The following is a 21344-nucleotide window of genomic DNA, read 5'->3' on the forward strand; positions in this document are numbered from 1 at the left end:
TTCATGCCGTGAGAAAAATAGAGCCCACAAAATAACATCCAAAGGTTTGTGGGCATGTTGTGAATTTGCACCAGCTGGAAATGTGGTGTCCATATTGGTAATGTCATGTGACACACGTAGGTATGGGGAGGAGAGGGAGTTCCTTCTCTTCTGCGCCAATGTTCCTCTTTCCTACCGTGGAATGTTTCCACATTTAGAAACAGAGAAGCTCAGTCAACCTGCCATTGAACTCATTACGTAGCACATTATACAGTACAATATAGCTATACATTACAGAAAGACAAAAGTAAATCAATCATGTATACTGTACCTACGCACGCACGTACGCACGCGCGCGTGCACTGCACACACACACACACACACACACACAGTACAAAATTCTGTAATGCATACGTATGACCTGTGCATACGTATGACCTTATATTACAATATAGGATCAACTTGGGTCAAATTGACCTTCTAATCTAATCTAAACAAATACTGTCGACCTTGGTGATTTATATGGGAGGAATTCTTCCCTCATAGACATGAATTTTGGTGCAGAATCAACCAACCAATGATGATTTCAACTGTTTTTGTTCTTGGAATACATTTCTTACCAAGAATTTTCTTCACCAATGCGTTTGTAAAGGTGTCTACTAACATATCCCACATTGGTTTCATTTCAACCACCCTAGGGGAATTTGTAACAGCTGCTGAAAGTTGGGGTACCATCAACAACCAATATAAGGCAAAATGTTCTAAATTTCATTATGCTTTAAGTAGCATGTGACGTGTCAAACTAGGGGGTTTTCATGATTCTGAATCGATTCCAAGCATTATTTTTGCATGAAAAACACTCCTTGGGCTAAAAACGGCCATAGCCGTCATCACAAATGTGATGAGGTCAGTGGCTATGGAATTTAGCCCTAGGAGTGTTTTTCGTGCAAAACTAATGCTTGGAATGGATTCAAAATCATGAAACCCCCTAGTTTGACACGTCACATGCTACTTAAATCTATCTCTACCGCTAGCTGTTAGCAGTGAGTGTGTTTCACATTGAAATGTTTCAGCTCTCAGATTCCTTTCAGGTGTTTAAGGGAAAACATTGGATCGTCCCCATGGAGAAATTCTGGAGAATTCACTGAACTTTGTCTGACAAAGTTCACTTATAGTTCAGTGAATTCTCCAGAATATCTCTCCTTCTGTTTCTCCCCCCCATGGAGACCATGGCGGTTCCCAACTTCCCATGAACTCTTTCCTGTCTAAATGATGAGGATTGGCACTCCAGGTTGTTTTACTTCATCTCTGCTTTCCAGTTTTCTGATTCATCAGGTTATCTGTTTGCACTTTGATGTGGCTCCTCAGAGGCAAGCCCTCTAGATGAGAGTCTGTCTGTCTGAACGAACCTAATCTCACAAAGCGCTGGACCGATCAAGACCAATTATCTTGTGACTTCTGCACACAAGGAGATCAGCTTCAGGCAAACTAATGTTTTTGCTGTTTTCCAAAGCACACTAAAACCAGCTCTTACATTTACAAATGATTTAACAGCACAAACATATTCCAGTAAACAACTTAGTGAACGATTATGAGCCAATTCAGTAAAAGAAAAAACATAAATCATTGCAGTTTGTTTAAAAGTGAACATTTCACCAATAGTTATTTAAAGTTTTGGTCCCGACTGACCGTTGACTCTGACCTCTGACTGATTCAGAGGATCGGTACAATTACACATGGTATTACACATCATCATGGCGTCGATAAGAACTGGAGTGAGTCGACTCACATGGCGGTAAAACACAGAACCTCTCATTTTCAACTCTTCTCTCTAATTCACATGAGTTCTAAACGACAGAGAGAGATAGAGAGAGAGTCCCTAGCTCTTTCCTTTCTCACTGAACCATGAAGGACCTATGGTTCTTCATGCTGTCCTCACGCAACTCATAAAATATTTTATCACATTCTTCTGGATAAAAACGCTGGTGAGTAAACTGACCCCTGCACCCTCTAATTGCCTCTGATCTTCTCGTCCAGCTCCTACGTCGGATGTTGAACTTGGCGCGCAGAAGAATGCGTGGTGGACTGCACGCTCAGCATAAAGGCAGTCTGTGAATCAACAGTGGATAACAGGCAGGATCATGGTGACAAGAAATGCCTGTTGGTGAGCGTGGCAGCCAAGGGGAGATGCTGGGAGGGAGAGGAGGAATGTTTCCATGGGAATGCAGCTGTATTAATATTAGATGTTCAGTCTTTGAGGCACATTTTCTGAACGCATTCTGCTTCATTCACAGGGATATTTTTTCATATATAAAAATAAAACTTTGGATCTCTTGTTTTCAACCAAGGCATCGTCTGGTAAATAGTTGGTTTAAACATTTGGTTCTATTCTGTAAAACAACAAGGGGAGACTACTAATGACTAGCATATTTCAGCCAAATTTGCCCTGGCATAAAGCTACAGTCAGCAAGCATCACACTATAAGTTAATAAAAACACATACAATTTTGAGACATTTACCATTTGTTTCAGCGGGATCTTTCTTCTGAGCGGACAGGAGGCTGACTCATAGTGGAGAGAGATGGGAGTGCGTTTACAGCTCAATGTGAAAGTCATTACAGACCCCTGAGTTTGTGGCTCCTGTGAAAAGATCGAGGGCCAGCCCAGTGACTCACTGCTGTAGTGCTTGTACAGTAAAGGTGTATAAACTGTGAATGAATGTATCTATTAGTAAACTACTGTACTTTAGTCTTTTATTATTTAATGTAACGCAGAATAACATGTTATTCTACAGATTTGTGATGGTGTTAAAAAAGCCGCCCATGAAAACATGATAACACAATATTGTCATTGTTTAGGAAATGGACTGTTGGTTTTATTGGGAACAGCAGAAACGCAGCCATGGTCCAGCGACTGTGAGAAAAATGGAACATCTAACATGATGTGAACCCAGCTCCTCCCTCTACATCTTCTGTGTAACAGAACAACAATCCCACAATCTTATTTGAACACAGACGTAATTCATCAACTGTAGAACACAGCCTGACGAAAAGAAATGCAAGCACATGGCTGTTTAGATAAGCTTGTGTTGCAGTTACCGAATGGCCTCGCGGCTCGTTTCCAAGGAGGTGCACACTGTTTGAATCCCAGACGATCGGTTCACCGGTCATCACAGAAACATCACGCGCATGAAACCGTTTCCCTTTGCACTGCCAAACAGTTTCTCCCCAATTTAAGAAGGAAAGAAAAAATAAATCACAATTCATGTCCAGCTACATCTCTGAAGACTGTAAGATATTGGCACCAGTCCTATTAAAGAGTTTATATTGGCAGTCTCATGGACTAATGCCTTCTGAGTAGCATACTGTATGACTCATCAGGCTGATGGAGGGGAATTGGGTAGACTGTGGTAGAGTCAAAGTTCTCCTTTTTTGTAATGGGAAGCGAGCAAACTCCCTTGCTTCCCCACTCTGTGGTTCCAAATGAATATGGGGTGTCAGAAGTAGGCTACAGTTGACCTGCTTCAAGTAGATGCAACAATTATGCGCAGTTACAGATACAACAGAACCAAAATATTTTAGCGTTGTTACACCTTAGTAATATTACTGAGTATTCTTAGAGAGCTAAAGTATACTGAGTACAGACCAAAGAGCCAGATGGAAAATATAAAAACATTCAAACATGCAGGAACCAGATCAGGTGTAGTGGACCATAGAAGCGGACAGAGGGAGATGATTTAAGGAGGACAAGAGGATAGGCAAGGACTTAAATACCACAATTTCAGACATACGGTATTCCTCCTTTATGAACCATACCATGTTTATCATCAAACGGAAAACCAAGATGATCTGCACTGTTAGGAGGTGCGGAGGTTATTTGTTTAAGAGGACTTAATTCATTTCTGTGACTGCAGTGGTTGCGTGGTGGTGAGGAGAGGTCCATTTGCTTTGGCATCAACTGAATGTCTTTGCAATGAACAGCACTTAGTCACTGAGCCGAACGGAAATTTTGAGTCACACTGGTGCCAGCATGCTTGCCTCGTGTTTCTATAGTACATGGAAGCTTTTCAATTGCTTTCAAAAGCCTGAAGGGCCATCGACACCAAGCATTATATTAATGAGAAAGAAAATGCTCTCTAATATAGTTAAAAGATGTTCTTCTGAATCAGATGTTGCCTGTATATTTATAAATGTACTTACTAACTATAATAGCCTACTGACATTTCATGAAGGATGTTTACTTAATGTCTCACAGTGGTAACAGTTTTGTTGACGCACATCACTTTTTCTGCTGCTAACAAATGAGTCAGCAGCAGCCTGATAAATACAAATGGCTCACAGCTCACGCCTGATTCTCCAACATTTATTTGGACAAATATCACAAATACAACATTTCCATTTCCAGCAAACATCACTGTAATTATCAAACATTAGCCAATGCTTTGACTTAATAAAGGCACTACAGACAGACAGACTTTTGATATGGAGAGGGAAATTGTCATAACTCAGTAGGCCTATACATAATGTAGGCCTACAGACAGCTAGAGAGATTAAAAATATAAATAAGTACCAAAAATGAAAGGAGATGTTATAGGGTCCATGTTAGGACCACCCAGGATTTGCATGTGAATATGCCAGTGCGTGTGCGTGCGTGCATGCGTGCGTGTGAAAGAACGAAAGAAGGTTCATGTGCATGTGAGACTGAACCCAAGATGTTTCATCTGGTCTGGTGATCATCCCTGAGTCATGACTGGACAGGAAATTGAAGATAATGAAGAACCCAGTGCTTACCTGCAACATGCAAGGTGGTGAGACAGATCTTGGACTTCGTATCCTGGTGTCTCCTTTCATCATACAGCGTGGGTAACATTGTTCAGACAGACTGGAATATTTCCGTTATAACAATGTCGTGCAAGTGGCTGTGTTCTCGTTCTCGTTCACCAGAGTGCTCCAGCTTCACATATCCTAAGATAATAGAACCTGCACTGTTGTCACTTCCTGCCAGTAAAAGGAAAAGCTGTTCAGTTTTATTGTCGCTGTGCTGTCAAAACCAAATTGGCCTAGCTAATTGGTGTCAATCATTGGTGCTTCTGATCAGAAGTCAGAAGCTGGTGGCAATCACTGATTGGCTAGGAAAACAGGAAATGTTCAAAAGAAAAAGCAGCAGTGGTGAACACTGGAGAGGAAAGAACAAGGAACAAGAAGACTAACCAAAGATTGGAGCTGAGAAGTCTGGAACCTATAGTATGAAGCCATCGAGGGGAATGCCACTGGTACGATAAGTGTTTATTATGCTTAATCATGGTGTCGTGCACAGTAACAGTTTTTGTATTGAGTTGTGCTTTCATTTGAAATGTACGCATTCTGCATATTGTTAATAAATTCATCAATCAATTTTTGACTTAAATTAACTCAAGGTTCAAGGTTGTCTTTATTTGTCTCCCTTGGGAGAAATTTGTCTTGGAGAAATGTTGATGGAGGTATGCACTCTATACTGAGTAAAATATTTCCATTTACTTTTATTATGTGTGCAGATGAACAGATGGCCCAATATACAGTAGCTAGCTATGTACAAGTTTTCCTTATCTCAACCTCTCAGTGACTAGTCCCACCCACCCCATAAATAATACGGTGATGCTCACAGTAGAAAGTAGCTTTTCAGGTTACTAAACCCTTGCAAGCTCACACTTACAAGCCCTTATAATCTCACAATGCATCGCTACGCAGCACACAACTTGTTGTTTGGGAGGAACATGTAGCCTCGATACCCAGGCTTCGTCTGAAGGAACATGTTATTAGTGATAATGTATGTTGGAATAGATGCTTTGCAACTTCCTACCAGATATGACCACAGGGCCACAGATCATAGGAGATGCTGTTATTTTCATAGCATTATGTAAATGTTGGTGTTAATAGTCTGTGTGCAAATTAAAAATGTAATTTCTTGGTCAGTTAAGGTGTGACATTCATAATTCTCTATTGTGTCCTGTTTTCAACATGTTTTGGTGTAGAGGGGAATACTAGCAGAACTAAATAGTCTAATAGAGCCCAGGGCTATGCTCTGGTCAAAGTATATGGTTCAAGTTAAAACATGACCAACAGATTCATTAAGGGACAGCAGAAGCCTGTCGAAGAAAGAAAAATGGTTACTGTAAATCATTAATGTCTTTCAAATCTTTAAACTATGCAAACCGTTGCTAATCCCTGACTGTAAATTAAAATGATAAAATACAGACAGGGTTATCGAAATGCCATTCATTACATTTACATTCCATTTAAGATGTTTCTCAACCTTCCTACATATTTAAATTGAGATAATGTATCCAGTGCTGTGTAATTAATTGGCTTGCAAACTAAATTGTTTTAATATAATTGGAGCTCTCTGCAGTATGATGAGCCAAGGACTAGAGCAGCAACCTGTAACCAATTCAATAGAGGGTGAAGAATCGATGTACAAATTCAACTGAAAATGAGATAGCCCACATTGCTGAGTGTAAAATGTAAAAGCGGGCAAAATGGTGAAAACTCTTGTTAATTGTGTGTTGTGTTGTGTTGTACTGTACTGTGGTGCTTGTTGAAATGACTGATAACAGTAGAGACAACAGATGAAAATTTGCTCATTAGCTACTGTATGTTGATTAATGTGCACTGTCTGTGGTAAATAAACAAAATAATAATAATAATCCATCCGTCGAATGTGATATACTATCAAAGCATGCACTACAACTATAATGTAATTATAATATAATAATACAATATAATATCGTACCATGTTCAGGCAATGTGTTTCTAGAGCTGACAATGGCACAGTCAACATGTGTTGGTTATTTGCAGTATGTGTGCTAAACACATCAGTTTAGACAGACTGCATTGCAGTGGAATGGGTTGTACATGAGGACAGGAATGGCTGATCTGGGACCGATTTACAAACACACAGAGCGTCCTGCCAGGAGGTAACGTGTACGTGTTCAACTGCAACCTGATGTGAGGTTTGGACACCACATGTATGTACTGTATTTGTCAAGTGGCGTTTGTGTTTGTGGCTGCATGCAGCACAAATACAAGCAATTCCATTCATTGGCGTGTCGTATACAGCTGTCAGTATCCTTTACACATCTGTGTGGAGCTGAATGCTGTGCAGCCTATTCTGTCCAAGTACAAATTCCGGCTCCCCCTCCCTGTGTGTGTGTGTGTGTGTGTGTGTGTGTGTGTGTGTGTATGTGTGTGTGTGTGTGTGTGTGTGTGTGTGTGTGTGTGTGTGTGTGTGTGTGTGTGTGTGTGTGTGTGTGTGTGTGTGTGTGTGTGTGTGTGTGTGTGTGTGTGGAGGGGGGGGGACATCTTTAGTTTTTTTATTTGCTGCTTTCTTTAATTTAAGAAATTAAATTAACATAAACCTTGGTTGAAAAAATCTAAAGTTGTCCTTTAAGTGAGAGACTATAAGGTCACACAGACAATTTAATTGCGTGCACCACTAATGAGCAGCAATTTAATTACAGTTCCTGTGCTGATGTACGTGGGACTTAACCCTGGAGGTTTCATCTACTCTCATGCCACACACACACGCACGCACGCACGCACGCACGCACGCACGCACGCACACACACACACACACACACACACACACACACACACACACACACACACACACACACACACACACACACACACACACACACACACACACACACACACACACACACACACACACGTCACACACACACACACACACACACACACCCACACACACACACACACACACACACACACACACACACACACACACACACACACACACACACACACACACAGTGTGTGAAGTCATTTCCTGAAGGCTCAGCAGTCCCACCTGGCCCATAGCATTCCAATACAAATAAATAGTGTTACACGCACATAACACAGTTGTTTTTACATGTAGATGATGCTGAGCCAGTTCAGAGGTTTCCATTGTTTAATTGCACAAAGAGTTCAAAGGCAGAGATACAGCTCCATCAGACCTGCATGGTTCATATGGATGACAGATTTGTGTGCTCCAAGTCCTTTCTCCACACCATGCAGGGTGGTCCAGTCATTCTACGTTTTAGAATCTAAAACTTAAACTGCTCCTCAGTCCCTAGCTGTAGCACAAATTCCTTGTGGATGTGTTCATTCACAATTGATTGATTGGTTAATTAATTTTCATTCATTCATTAATTTATTCATTCACTCCCCACACACACACACACACGCACGCACGCACGCACACACACACACACACACACACACACACACACACACACACACACACACACACACACACACACACACACACACACAACGTTATCCATTAGAACTAAGTCAAGGTAAGCAGAATAAGCACACAAGCTAAAGGTTATTTAATCAGGTAAGCGTGTTTATGCTGAACTTGAAATACAATGCAAGCTAAAGAAATTACCAATTACCTGTATAGCTATAGGCCTAGAGAAGTGATGGCCCGGAGTTGCTTATCTTATTGGTTCATACATTAAAATATGTATTGGCAACATGCTCAATATGGGTGTAAGGTTTCACTGTCTTTTTTATTAAAAAATATAATGTATTAATTATATTTTCTATAATTAATATATATCGATTAATAGGCTAAAATATATTTTTATTATTATTATTATTATTTCGTAACACAGAGTAGGCTATAGACCTGTTGAAACTGTTACAGATATCTAACATAATAGAAATAGCAGAACTACAGTTCCATTGACAATAGTGTGACGCTGTTTCATAGCCTATTCAGTATTTAATTCCATTTTGTAGTGCTACGTTACGTCCGGGTCCAAGTGGCACCAGCTCCCGTCCGCATCCCATTGTAAATAGAATATCTAAACGCGTGAATCTTTTTAAATTGACGTTATTTTTCAGAAAGGAAGCCATAGAGGGTTAAAATGGGTCTTAATGCTTCCAACTCGAGTGGAATTATTAATGTTTTGTACAAGTGTCCATGACAACAAAAATATATGATGTGGAGACAATAAAGACTATTATTATCATTATTATTGAAGGTGGCAACAGTCCATTTGCTCGGTAAAATATTTCGGGGGATATTTACAATGTGTGCAGGCTTGAGTATGTTGAATCTAGTTTGCATTAATGAGGATTTAGTTGACACAATCAAATAAAAATGGTGATAGTATTCCATGTGGGGCAGACGGCCTGTCACAGCCAGATTTTGGAGAGCAGCGCAGCTTTGTTGTTGCGAGGAAAGCGGTAAAATGAGACTTTCGTGGTTGTTTTCGTCTCAGATTAGTCCGACGGAGCGTCACAGTATAACTCCATGGGGACACTAAAGCGACACAAAAGTAGGACCCGGAAGTATCTCAGGAGGGGGCGCTCACGTCACAGCTAAAATACTGAATTGTAAGCAGGCTTCAACTTTCAAGTCGGCTCCAATTCCTCCCCACACACGTGCGGGAGACAGCAGTTTAATTGACACAAGCTCCGGTTATGTTTGTAAGTAAAACACAAGAACATATAGGTTATGTAAGTTTAGTTTACCACATGACATATGGAAGTTGAGTCGAGTAACAAGTTGTCAGTGTTGTTGTCAGGTGTTGAATAGCCATGCTAAAAGAAGACGTTGAAAGAGAAGAGAAGTTTTCATTACAATCTGCATTTTCTTTCCAGTTGAGTGGAATATCCATGCAGGTGAGTTAGCTAATAGCTAGTATAGCTAGCTACCAACAGCTTTTTCATGCTTTAGCCTGATTGAACATTTTGATGAAATAGAGCTGAAATGAGTGGGACTCTTATGGGTCCATTTGGTTTTACTCTCAGAGTTATGGGGGTCCTTGAAATTAAATGGTCTGTGAGCGTAGCGATACACTACAGGCGATACGTGTAAAACCCCGGACATTTGAAGGAATTTATAAAACCCCCCCGGACTGCCCGGACAGCCCCCCAAAAGAGGACTTGTCCGGGCAAAAGAGGACGTATGGTAAGCCTACATTAATCACCATTTCTGGGTTCATGGAATTTCCAGTAGACTATCTGGTCCATATTACAGTACAAGTAGTACAGTACGAGTAGTACAGGAGTTCAGTACAGTATACAGTAATTAAACAATTACAGTATAGTTCCACCACTCACTTCACACAGGTGTGATTTTTATTATTTCACAACATCAAAGGTTTTATGGTCATGATTCACCAGGATCCTGGATGGCTTGATTCTAGATTCAAAGTAATTGATATAAATATTTTTGTAAATCTCTATTGGAAAACGTAATGGCTGATTTTGCTGCTATGCTATGCCCTATTCTATACAGCGTCGCAGTCCCACCCCCTTTCATGACGACGCCAGGCCCAGGAAATGAATCCCAATGCATTTTTCCCATAGACATTTCAAAAAGTATTTATTAAGACCTTTTAAGCGTCGTACGAAGTCAACTCGAGTCGTGACAAATCATGACAACAAACACAATATTTTGGACCAAACAAATAATTACAAAGAAGAAAAACAACAAAAAAAGTGTTTTTTTCTACAAAAACATTGTGTTTATTGTCATGATTTGTCACGACAAGAATTGGCTTTGTCCACGGCATAAACGTCTTTAAATAAATACTTTCTGAAAAGTCTATGAGAAAAATGCGACGCTCTATAGGCTATGGGCTTTTAAAAATTAAAAATATGTAAAAATATCTGATTAATCCCCATGAGGGCCCAGGGCCGGTAATTTTCTCAGGGTCCCCATAGCGCGTGTGCGTCTGTCGCCGTGCAACATTTTCGTTGTTTTTACCATATTTTTAACCTAAATTTAACAAAATCAACAGCCAATGAAGGGCCCCAGGAGCCCTTTTCAGGGCGTCAAACCTAGTAATGCAGGTCCAATTCCCCAAAGGGCCCCTGAGAAAGGGCCCCTGAGAAAGGGCCACTGGGCCACGGCCCCACTGGACAGATGGCTAAATTTGTCCCTGCGAGGAGGAAGGAAGGCACTGAAGCAAACTCTGACAGTTAAAGCCTTTTATTCAACCGGGTGCAGGTAAAAACAACGTTTTGACGTAACATCTTCATCAGGTCATGAAGTAAAAAGACCAGATATGTATGTAGGCCTATTATATTGAAATGAACGGCTAAATAAGCTTGTGCTTCAAGCTTATTTTGTGCATACATCGGTGATATACACTTGAATGCATGATGTACACCCTTGTCACTTGAGTTGACCATTACAGTCATGCCTATACTATACGTTCTGTAACGTAGTAAACGTACATAATATGTCTAACAAGTTCAGTTCTGAATCAGGCATTATCTTCTACGGTCTGTCATGGCAGTAATTATGACATGATTCAATTGACAGTAATAAAGACATAAAATGTAAAAATACATGACTCACATTGTTATGTATTAGTCTGTCTGACACCTTGATCGAGTTGAGACTAAGAGCAACTGCAGTTATACTGCACGTATGCAGCCAATACACAACGACACGGTGCTAGACCATAGCATGCACCAGCGCTGGTCGGGAAAAATAAATAGACCAGGCATCCCCCAATACATACAGACCCATGTATGTTGTGTTGTGGCTCTTGTTGAAGGTAGAGAGTCATGACAGGTTACAATATGTGGCTTGTCACGTCTTCAATCTTTCTTTCTTTCTTTCTTTCTTTCTTGCACACAGGTATACAAGAGTCTTGCTGATGACCCCAGACCCCAGCGAGGAGTTTAACATCTTGGCAGCGGCATTGCATAGGGAAAGCTTCGCCACCTTGCCGGACAGAACAGGAGGCAATGCCCTGAAATTTGAAGCTCAGTTTTTCTTCTCATCGAGAATTCTGCGTGCAGTACTTATTACTTAAGATCATCCAAGATGAACATGTTACCATGTAACAAGCATCTGTATGGGGGGCTGCTAAGGGTGAGTGAGAAGATGGCAGCCGGCGGGAGAATGAGTTTGGTTGGTGCCATTGACACAGGGAGCTCTCAGCAGTGGATCGAGAGATGTCTGGAGACGGCTACGGTAGAAGACGGCTCAAGGTAGGAAGTTGGAACCTTGTTTTTTTGTCTTTGCTGCTGCTGCTTGTGTTCTATGCTGTCTATGTACTTACATGAAGCTGTTGTACTATTGTTGTCGTATTGGGACCCAATGACTGGGTTGCAATGAAACAAGTTCAGTGACTGTTTCCCGCCGTGGAATTGAATGCTGATGTGGATCTACAGATGTGTCGTGGCTGATGTTGAAGCTTCTGTGTTGTGACTGTATATGACTAGCCTTGGACTTGGAGACCACATCGGAGAAAAACGCTTGGGGCGAGACATGCATGAGAACTGGCATACGAGCAGAGTGAACCTTGTATTTTCACTAACCAATAAAAGTGCAGAGGGGCGTCACTCCAAATGTGGTGACGTCAGTGTTCTGCGCTGTGTGGAGTCGGGGGCGGGGAGGTGGGCACATAGGTTGGTGAACCAATAAAGTCCCCAGTCTCAGCCGGGAGATGGTCCGCCTGTCTATGCCCACTGGCTTGGTGGCGAAACCTGTCTATGTAGACCTATTCCTCTCTCTCTCTCTCTCTCTTGATAGGAACCTTTTGCAGCTTGTGTTGTATGCTGTGTGTACAAATGTAATTCAAGCTTTTGCTCTATTGTTGTCATATTGTGTTTAATACTGTGTAGTGTGTACTAAAACGAGCTGTCAAATTGTTACACAATGCATGGGTGCTGCGCAGCATGATGGTCAAGTCGCACACGATGCTGAGTCAGATAACAGGACCGTCATACCCTCTACCCATGTGCAAACATTACACACAGTATCGTTAAATACAGTAATAGTACTGTATGTAAACGCGTGCACGCACGCACGCATGCACGCACGTATGCACGCATGCACACACACACACACACACACACACACACACACACACACACACACACACACACACACACACACACACACACACACACACACACACACACACACAGTTGTGCTGTACATTTAGTCAGTCAGTCTATCAGATATTCTCTGGGAGGGATCATTTCCGGTCATCCCTCTGCAATAAATTTTTATTTTTATTTCGTCTTCCATAATGTACAGTATGTTCCGTCTTCAAAGGGACGCCATTCTGTGATTCAAAGAACCATGGAAAAAAGAATCCATTGCTCGAGTTTATTAGAAAGTCTAATTCATTTTATTTCCCCCCTTCCCAGATGAAACACAACTTTAAGTAAAACAAAAACTAAACAAAAAAAATAACAAAAAACAGCTTGACAAGTACATTCCCTTTCTCAATAACTGGAACATGTGCATGTGTTTGAGGCAGCGGTTCCAGAAGTGCATTTGTGTTATATGAATTCTCTTTCCGCCTCTGAAGCAATTGGTCACTGTCTTTAAAACACACATTAAACGTGGCCGTTGACTTGGTGACTTTAGGAGTCTTTAACATCGCGAGGGGGAGATTCCATGGTGAACAAACTGATTTGAAATCAGTATCAAATCAAGGGTCGCTGTCGTGTGAGTGTGGATTGTAAAAAGGTTACTGCGTTTCATATTGACATTCCTGCAAATAACGATTTATAGATAATCTCTGTCCAAGATATTCATATATAGCATAGGTGTTTCTTGAATTTAAAATAAAACTGCATTTAACAAAGATGAGGCTGTAGTCGTTCGAAAAATCATTGTTTACTTTACAAAACTGGATGTACTCCACACCTCCATCTGAGCAAAACAACAAAAACTATGTAGCACCAGTAGGTTTAAACAAATCATGCAGCAAATTGTGTTGCTTTTCTTTCTGTTTGTGAGGAAAAAAAGACTACTTCAAGAAGTTTGGTGGAATCCAGTGCATCCACTTTTGTTTTGGCATTGAATCTCTATGGCCTGTTGATCTTCTTCACAATCCCCTGAAAAGAGGAATACGTCGGCCACCTTGTTAATGTCCTCCTATGTTCTTATTGCAGCGATAATTTCTTGTCCGACAGGTTCTGTATGGAAGGCAAATTAAAACAGCATTAGTTTTTGAGCTAGTATTCACATGATGTCTGAATTATTTTCATAGTTTTAACTGGTGTGGGGTGTTGATTGAATTCAATATATTAGTACTATTTAATTTTAGTTCAATATTCAATATTTAGTATTTTGATCCCTCCTTTTGTGATTTGAATAACTTTTATCTGTTGTACAGTTGATTACAGATGAGAAAGTTTTATAACCTTTGTGTTGTATGTTAAGCCCAAACCACATCAAAGGACAACTCATTGAGTTGCAATGAGTTGCATTGGTGTGGTTGACCTTAAAAACCGTTATGCTCCGTTATGAGCGTTATCAAGTCTCATATATAACAAAATACATACATAAATGGATGCACCTGGGACGTATCCTCAGTGATGTATCCCAAGCTCATCTGGGTTTCGGGTCTCGCAACATCATACCCCTCATTCAGGTGACCCAGCCGGGGTGATCAAGTCCCGACTTACCCTCGATAAGTCCCATTAGGGAAAAACCAGGCCACACAATCCGTTCCTCCTGAACTACTCTGCCGGGACTGGGAGGTACCATTCTGGCACATGGAAGGACTAGGCTCTGTGGGTTGACACCTGTCCGGGCCCCTCCTACGTTTCACCAGGTCCACTCCTGCTCTCACCAGGTCAGGCCCTGTGCGTTGCACCAGACTCCCAGCACCAGGCACTTTATTCAGGAGTGGTGGATTCTCGAGCCACAACGGTTCTGCAGGCTCCACCTTGCCCTTGGTGGTGCAGCAGGCTTCGCTTGAGGCTTGAATGGCCCTCCTAAAGGCCTCACCGTGGGTTTGTTGGGCTTCTTCCTCACGGAAGACACAGGCTGGGGCGCCAACCCATACTGCTCCCGGGTGCCGTCTAATTTCCGGCTATCTTATACTTGATAAACCAAACTGGGTTCATACCTGGTTTTCCACAGGCCTTCTCACACTCGTCAAATGTGCTGAAGCGGTTCAGGTTTCCTCCACAGCCTCCATACCAGAAGCGCGTGCAACTCTTGCTGAGGGCATCGTAATGCCACTTGAGCACGAACTTGGCACACTCGCCCTCGTCTTTAGGAAGCTGGCAGAGGTTCACTACTGTAACTGTAGAGTCTGCTGGAAGACACAGAACAATATAAGAGCACAATTAATGGCAGGCAGTCATTTGACATACTGTAAACTGTAAACACCCCCCCCCCCCCTTCCCTTTCTATCATTCACATTTGGCCCATATCTTCATTTTGTGTTGAATTTCATGTTTATGTCTTCCAAAAATGGAATCAATTAAAGTTTGAATATTAGCAGCATTGGATAGTGCAATAGTAGATGTACTTAGCATGATGGCTAGTTAACAGAGAGGTCACACTGGATGTTTTTGATGACCACAGATTCGCCTATTGGCCGACAGCAAGTTTTATTTTAACTTACACATTGTTTAAACCTCTGACTGCTGATTTACTGTGAGATTGACAATCCACAGAAGAATAGAGTTTGCCGTTCTCACGAAGAAAAACAATGTGCTGCCAGAAAACCAAAGAAGCAGTGAAACAAGGCTTCCATTCATGTCCTCTATGGTTGTGACTTGGCCAGCTCATCAGAATTACTAAAGTAGAAGTTAGAGTTTTTTTTCCATGGCTAGAGTTTCATTTGTTCCTTGGATCGTTGTGGAACAGTTGGATAGCATAGCATGGCCACCATCAAACATAACCAGTCTTGTTTATTTAATTATTTTAATTGTGAAAGGAAATAATTTGAGTAAAATTGAATTAGTCAACAAACACTAGTATGCCCAGTGTAGTGGAAAGAAATTCCATAGATCTCGGCAGGAGGGTCCGATTCAAATCACATTGAGTCGCTTGTTGGAAAAGGAGACTGGGAGAGGAAATGCATTCTCCTTAATGTTGGCTAGACATTTGCATTACATATGCATGCATGCATGCGTGCAGATCAAAGCGGGTCATATGTTCAGCAGAGGTATTTGGAGAGGAAGGAAACGTAACAGAATCAGGCTTATGGGACCACAAAAGACCCAGAGGCGCGTGTAGGGTGGAGCAGGACTCACCAGGTGTTGGAAGGATCTCAACCTGTTCCATCTGCTGTGATTTCTGCTGAGGCTCCACAGTTACTGTGGAAACATTAAAACACTAATTTGTGTTCAACTCTAAAGAAATACCCCTTCAGAGCTGGTTAGGAATCACAGTACAGTATCTACTATCTATTATTACATTTGAGAGAATTCTACACCCACATATCTCTGTGGCAGAAGCTCACATTGTTGTACTCGACACAGAGGTGGCGACATAATATGTAGTCGGTCACATTTTCAAGAGAATAACAAAGGAATGTGGTCATGTGTCACCTGCACCTGTACCTCAGTAGCCTACAGTCTAATGTGTGGTCTATGTCCATGGCCTGTAACTCATTTAAATGTTTAATGTTGGCACAAAGATCATAATTTCCAGAGATGACCCCCTCCCCCCATGAATGAATGAATGAATGAATGCCCTATGTAAGTAGCAGAATTTGTAAATGATCATCAGATATTTGTTTTTTTCCTGTCAATAATAATTACTCTGAGCAACGTGATTTGTATTCCGCTTTGAATTGATCATGCTAAAAATAGGTAAGCCATGTTGAAAATGCATGGATTGACAAACATTTAGTAATCAAATACTAATGTTTTACATTGTGATGAGCATTTACCATCATTCTTTACCTCACACCAGGCAGTTCCTTAGACAGCCAGCCTTACCTGTCCTCATGCAGTGTCTCAGGCACACCGCCTCGGTCTCGAACCTATTGTCATTCCCTCCACACCCCCCGTACCAGAACTGGGTACAGATTCCGTTCTTTTTGTCAAAGAACCACCTAGCCTGATAGTCTTTGCACGGCATTCCAGGGTCATAGTCAAGTGAGCATGATGAGTCTGCAAGCTCGTTAACTATAACATGCAACAACAACAAAAATGACACGAACAAACAAAAAAACAAGATGGAGGACAGTGATGGACAACAGACAGAGACAGAGTGAAGATTATGTTTGTGAAGAATTAAGTGTTGTTACTGTGAGCAGTCGCCTGCAGTGGTTTAATTATATTAGAAGATTACAAGTGCTAGCAGCTATACAGTTCACTGCTATAGGAAATAAAATAGCATTCAATATGTCACAATGACATTCTACAGAGGGTTTAATCTATTTCTATTAGCATTGTGAGGTGTATTAAAATGACTGAGGTGGTCAGTGCCAGTGGGAAGAAAGAGTAGAGATTAATATAAGTGAATATAAATTAGTTCTCACCACAGTTAATGTGTGTTAGTTAACTAATTGTCCTAGGACCTGTAATGTCTGTAAGGTGTCTGTTAATAAAACATTAGTTACAGACAGTATCACTACAGTTAATGAACGTTAGTTTATTTTAGAGATCTCAGATACGTCAAGGTTGTGTGGTCACACATTCTGTCCAGTCCAGTCCAGACAACCTCAGAAAGGCCAGCTGGCCTTACAGGAGCAAAACCACAGGCACACACATTGGTTCTTCAATACCCGTGAACCTTCTAGCGTTGGTACTGATGTACTTTTCTTGGAACAATATAGGGCTTGTCTTATAAACTACTACTGAATGACAGGTCCTGTTTCAAACCTCTCTGTGGTGATGTCATGCCTCAGTAATGCTGCACCTTGTGTTTCTGCCATGCAGGAGGGGCCGACACGTCAACTATAAATCTGCAGCGGTGGATATATTTTCCACTGCAGTAGAGATATATTTAATCCATAATGACTCCAGCCAGTAAGGTTAGTGGCTTGACACAACACTAAGAGACAGTTCCAACTTCTTCAAAATACCTCTGCAGCAAAAAGAACAGGGCTGAGAGGAGATTTTTTTATCTACATTCAAAGACAATAGAGTATTTTGTTGGTGAGCCGTAATGAGTTGATTAAGAACACATTTTTGCTGTAGTAAAGTTAAAATACTGTGATTTGTTTTTTTCTGCGCCGTTGAGCCATATATGTGTCATTTTTTATTGGGTAGCAAACGCTGCCAATGAAAACTAGCACAACACAATATTATGGAGATCATTAACAGAACAGGACAACGCCAGATGTGAAAAAGTATATATATCTTGTATATTCTGTCCCACATTTTTCATTTCCCATGATTCTTTGTTGTCAGGGTCAGGATTCCTCTAATTGGTCAGAGGTCATTTTCCTTGCAGAAATCTTCAAAGGGCTGGGTCAGAACTTAAGATGAATTGTGAGTGTCTGTTAGCTCTCTCTCCCACGTGCGCGCACACACACACACACACACACACACACACACACACACACACACACACACGGTTACTCACCAGTTTGCAGGTTGTCTACGGGAGGTGTGGATGCCACATGTGTAACTTGGGTGGGGGGGCTGTGATTTGCTGCTTCTGTCAGAGTGAAGCAAGCATGGAGTTATTAGTCCAAACCTATATGCATTCAAATTCTTTACAGTCACATTCAGGTCAAGCACAGCAAATCGGCCATCGCTGGAAGCACGTACTGTACACTCCTAGTTTAATGTCTCTTGACACAGTATGGTGCTACCCGACCTCAAGAACACTAAACGACTGGTTCTCAACATGTGGGCCGGGGCCTTGAAACATGAGTTTTCATATTGATCCAAGCCAGCCCAGAACAAAATTGATTCATTGAAATAACATGCTCTGAAAATGCACGGCCAATCCATCCGACCACTTAATGGGTGGGCCGCGAACGCTTCCAAGATTTTCAAGTAGGACCTTTTTTTATACAGGTCTTTTACTTGGAACTCAGTATTTTTGTATGGAATTGATACTTTTACTTCTTCCACTACTGGCATTAAGGGCTGACGTGTGTGACATAAACACAGCCCTCCAGTTGGGCTGGAGGGCTTACAGTCGTGAGGTTTCAGTCGTGAGGTTGTAATCTTTACTCCCTGGAAGCACTCCTTTAGTGTTTAATCATGTTGAGAGTCTTACTAGTGGTGATGACACCCTTGTGCGTGGAGACAACGAGACCCTGGACGGTGTGCGCCGAGACCACGGCATGGTACGTCTGGCTGCTCTCCAAGTTGTCCAACGACAGCTCTGTCCCTGTTACGTTGGTCCTCAGAACCAGGGCGTGGTCACGCAGGCGTGTCACTATCACCTCAAAGTAAGCCATGATCTTAGGATCTGGACTAGACCAGCGCAGCTTCAGGCCGCTAGAGGTGACATTAATGACGTGGAGCTCGTCCGATTGGGACTCTGAATGGGGCAAAAATAAATCGGTATTTAATACACAGTTTCTATAGAACAGCAGCGTTCAGTCTGATAAGTATATTGCCAACTTTACCTTTGTGCTTTCTTTGGTGGACTGCCTGGTGGTCTTCATGGTGTTTGTGATCTTTCCTATGAAGATTTACAAGAGTTAGTGAATAAAAACATAGTGAGCAGGACTGATTCAATTAAGATGTTCAAAGCACTTACCCCTCAGGGGGTGAGGATTTAAAGGGGTTTTTCAATGGCTGATCATTCTGGAACCACTTGCAGTTTTTGGAGACTTCAGGGGACATGTAGAATGCATTCTCAACTGAAAAACACAAGTAGGACAGGACAACAGTTCTTACTGACAGAGACCTGCAGCTGTAATGGCATTATGCTCCAGGGTAGACAGGATAATTTGTCCAGCATGGAATTGATTATGTAGTAATTGGTAAATAAAATGCATTGTTGTTGTTGCTATTATTATTATTAATATCTTGCACTCACTGCTAATATACTTTGGCAGTAGTCGACCAAAGTTCTGGATGTGTTTGTCGTAGAAGTACGAGATGCTCTCCAGTCTCTTGAAGAAGACGTCGGATGGTTCGCTGGCCATGCGTGACAACACGCGAGTGTCCCTGGCGGTCAGCTTCTCACCCACACCCAGGATGACTAGGAAGTAGCCCTTGCACTTGACCTCGGTGGCCACGCGTACCAGCTGCTCCTCGTCATCGGCCACGCCGCCAGTCACGAACAACATCAGGACCTTACGGTCTCTTTGCAATGGCGCCTTCTCGAAAACATGCTCCACCGTCTGCTCGATGGCTGCCGCCAGCGCCCGGCCACCCTCCAGCTGCGGCGTCTTCTCCAGCAGGAAGTTGATGATGTCCTGGGAGGAGCGATGATCCGTCAGGCCGATGTCCACCTGGATGGGAGAGCCGCTGTTGTTCAGGAGGAACTCGTAGGGTGCCTGCTGGACCACTGCCACTCTGGCGTGGTGAACGGACAACGTGGGGTCCGAGGCCACCTCCAGCTGCTCCACGATGTGTGACACGTATCGCTTCATCTCGGTGAAGACGGTGGGGTAAGTGGACTCTGAACTGTCCATGACGAAGGCCATGTCGATGTCCACATCGGTGGTGAAGGACCTCCTGTCTCGGCTGGAAAGTGGCGGAATGTAGTCGCACACTTGGTCAGGAGAGCACGTGTCTGCGGAAGAGAAGTTGGCTCAGACGTTTTGTCTTGTTCTGAATCATTTCTATTGACTGAATGGATTTGTTTGGAGAGTAAAGTGCGACTTTCACTGTTGTAAGGACTAGGCAATGTGCTTCCAATTAGGCAACAATGGGAGTATTGACATCAGACAGTATGCTCCATGCAACATGGGTCATAGACATCTGATGCAGTGTGTGTAATACTCTTGAGATGTCTTGTTAATAAAAGGGTCAAACAACATCCTTTGGTTTGGCAGCATTACTATGAGGCTATTATTAATACATATAGAATATGTATACTGTAGAATTACTTACATATACTGTATTATACAGTGTCATTATTAGTACATATATAATATGTATAGGCCTACTGTAGTATTCCCTGTTAGTACATATATAGTGTGTATAATACTATAGTATTACCAAGGCACACATGGCAGTTCATAATCTTCTGGATGGCTGAGTTGTATTGAGCACTTCCAGGACTGGGCAAGACAATCACCTGAGCCAGGGCTGTGTTGTTAATCTGATGCAAAGAGAACAAGAATGCAACTTGTCAACAACATTATGAAATATACAATATTTGCATACCGGTAACTCCCACCCTGTGTAACTGGAGCCATATGTTTTACTGTGTCAATGGATTAAATAGGTTTGAATGCAATCTCAGCTGAGAAGCAAAAGTGGGGTCCATTCTGAATGGTGCTTTACTGTCTGATATCCTACAATACCCAGAATTCACCCAGAGGGCTTTGTTCTCAATCTGTACTGGGGTGCCCCAATTGGTGGGAATTCGAGGAAAGGGACAATGGGTATTCTTTTCCACAGTACACTTAGCACATAATATGTGAAAATTGCCCTCTGCATTTTAACCCATCCTATCTATTAGGAGTCCATGGGCTGTATTTTGCATGTCTTAAGTAGCAGGTCTTATTCC

The 21344-nt window shown here is 42.0% G+C and overlaps 1 protein-coding gene across 1 annotated transcript in view; it reads right to left on the reverse strand.

Annotated features, from left to right (window-relative positions):
- Positions 1 to 13105: 13105 nt before the first annotated feature.
- Positions 13106 to 21344, reverse strand: part of LOC310867219 (collagen alpha-3(VI) chain-like) — a 98046-nt gene continuing 89807 nt past the window's right edge. Inside the window, exons 36-45 of the mRNA XM_083777107.1 lie at positions 20831 to 20933; positions 19701 to 20402; positions 19419 to 19521; positions 19285 to 19340; positions 18930 to 19196; positions 18285 to 18359; positions 16691 to 16879; positions 16001 to 16063; positions 14863 to 15054; positions 13106 to 13924 (exon numbers count right to left, since the gene is read on the reverse strand). Coding sequence (XP_083633233.1) covers positions 13884 to 13924; positions 14863 to 15054; positions 16001 to 16063; positions 16691 to 16879; positions 18285 to 18359; positions 18930 to 19196; positions 19285 to 19340; positions 19419 to 19521; positions 19701 to 20402; positions 20831 to 20933 — 1791 coding nt within the window. The 3' untranslated portion in view covers positions 13106 to 13883. The remainder of the gene's footprint in view (positions 13925 to 14862; positions 15055 to 16000; positions 16064 to 16690; positions 16880 to 18284; positions 18360 to 18929; positions 19197 to 19284; positions 19341 to 19418; positions 19522 to 19700; positions 20403 to 20830; positions 20934 to 21344) is intronic.

The sequence above is a fragment of the Protomyctophum parallelum genome (genome assembly GCF_964188405.1).
Source record: "Protomyctophum parallelum genome assembly, chromosome: 11".
NCBI classification, from domain to species: Eukaryota; Metazoa; Chordata; class Actinopteri; order Myctophiformes; family Myctophidae; genus Protomyctophum; species Protomyctophum parallelum.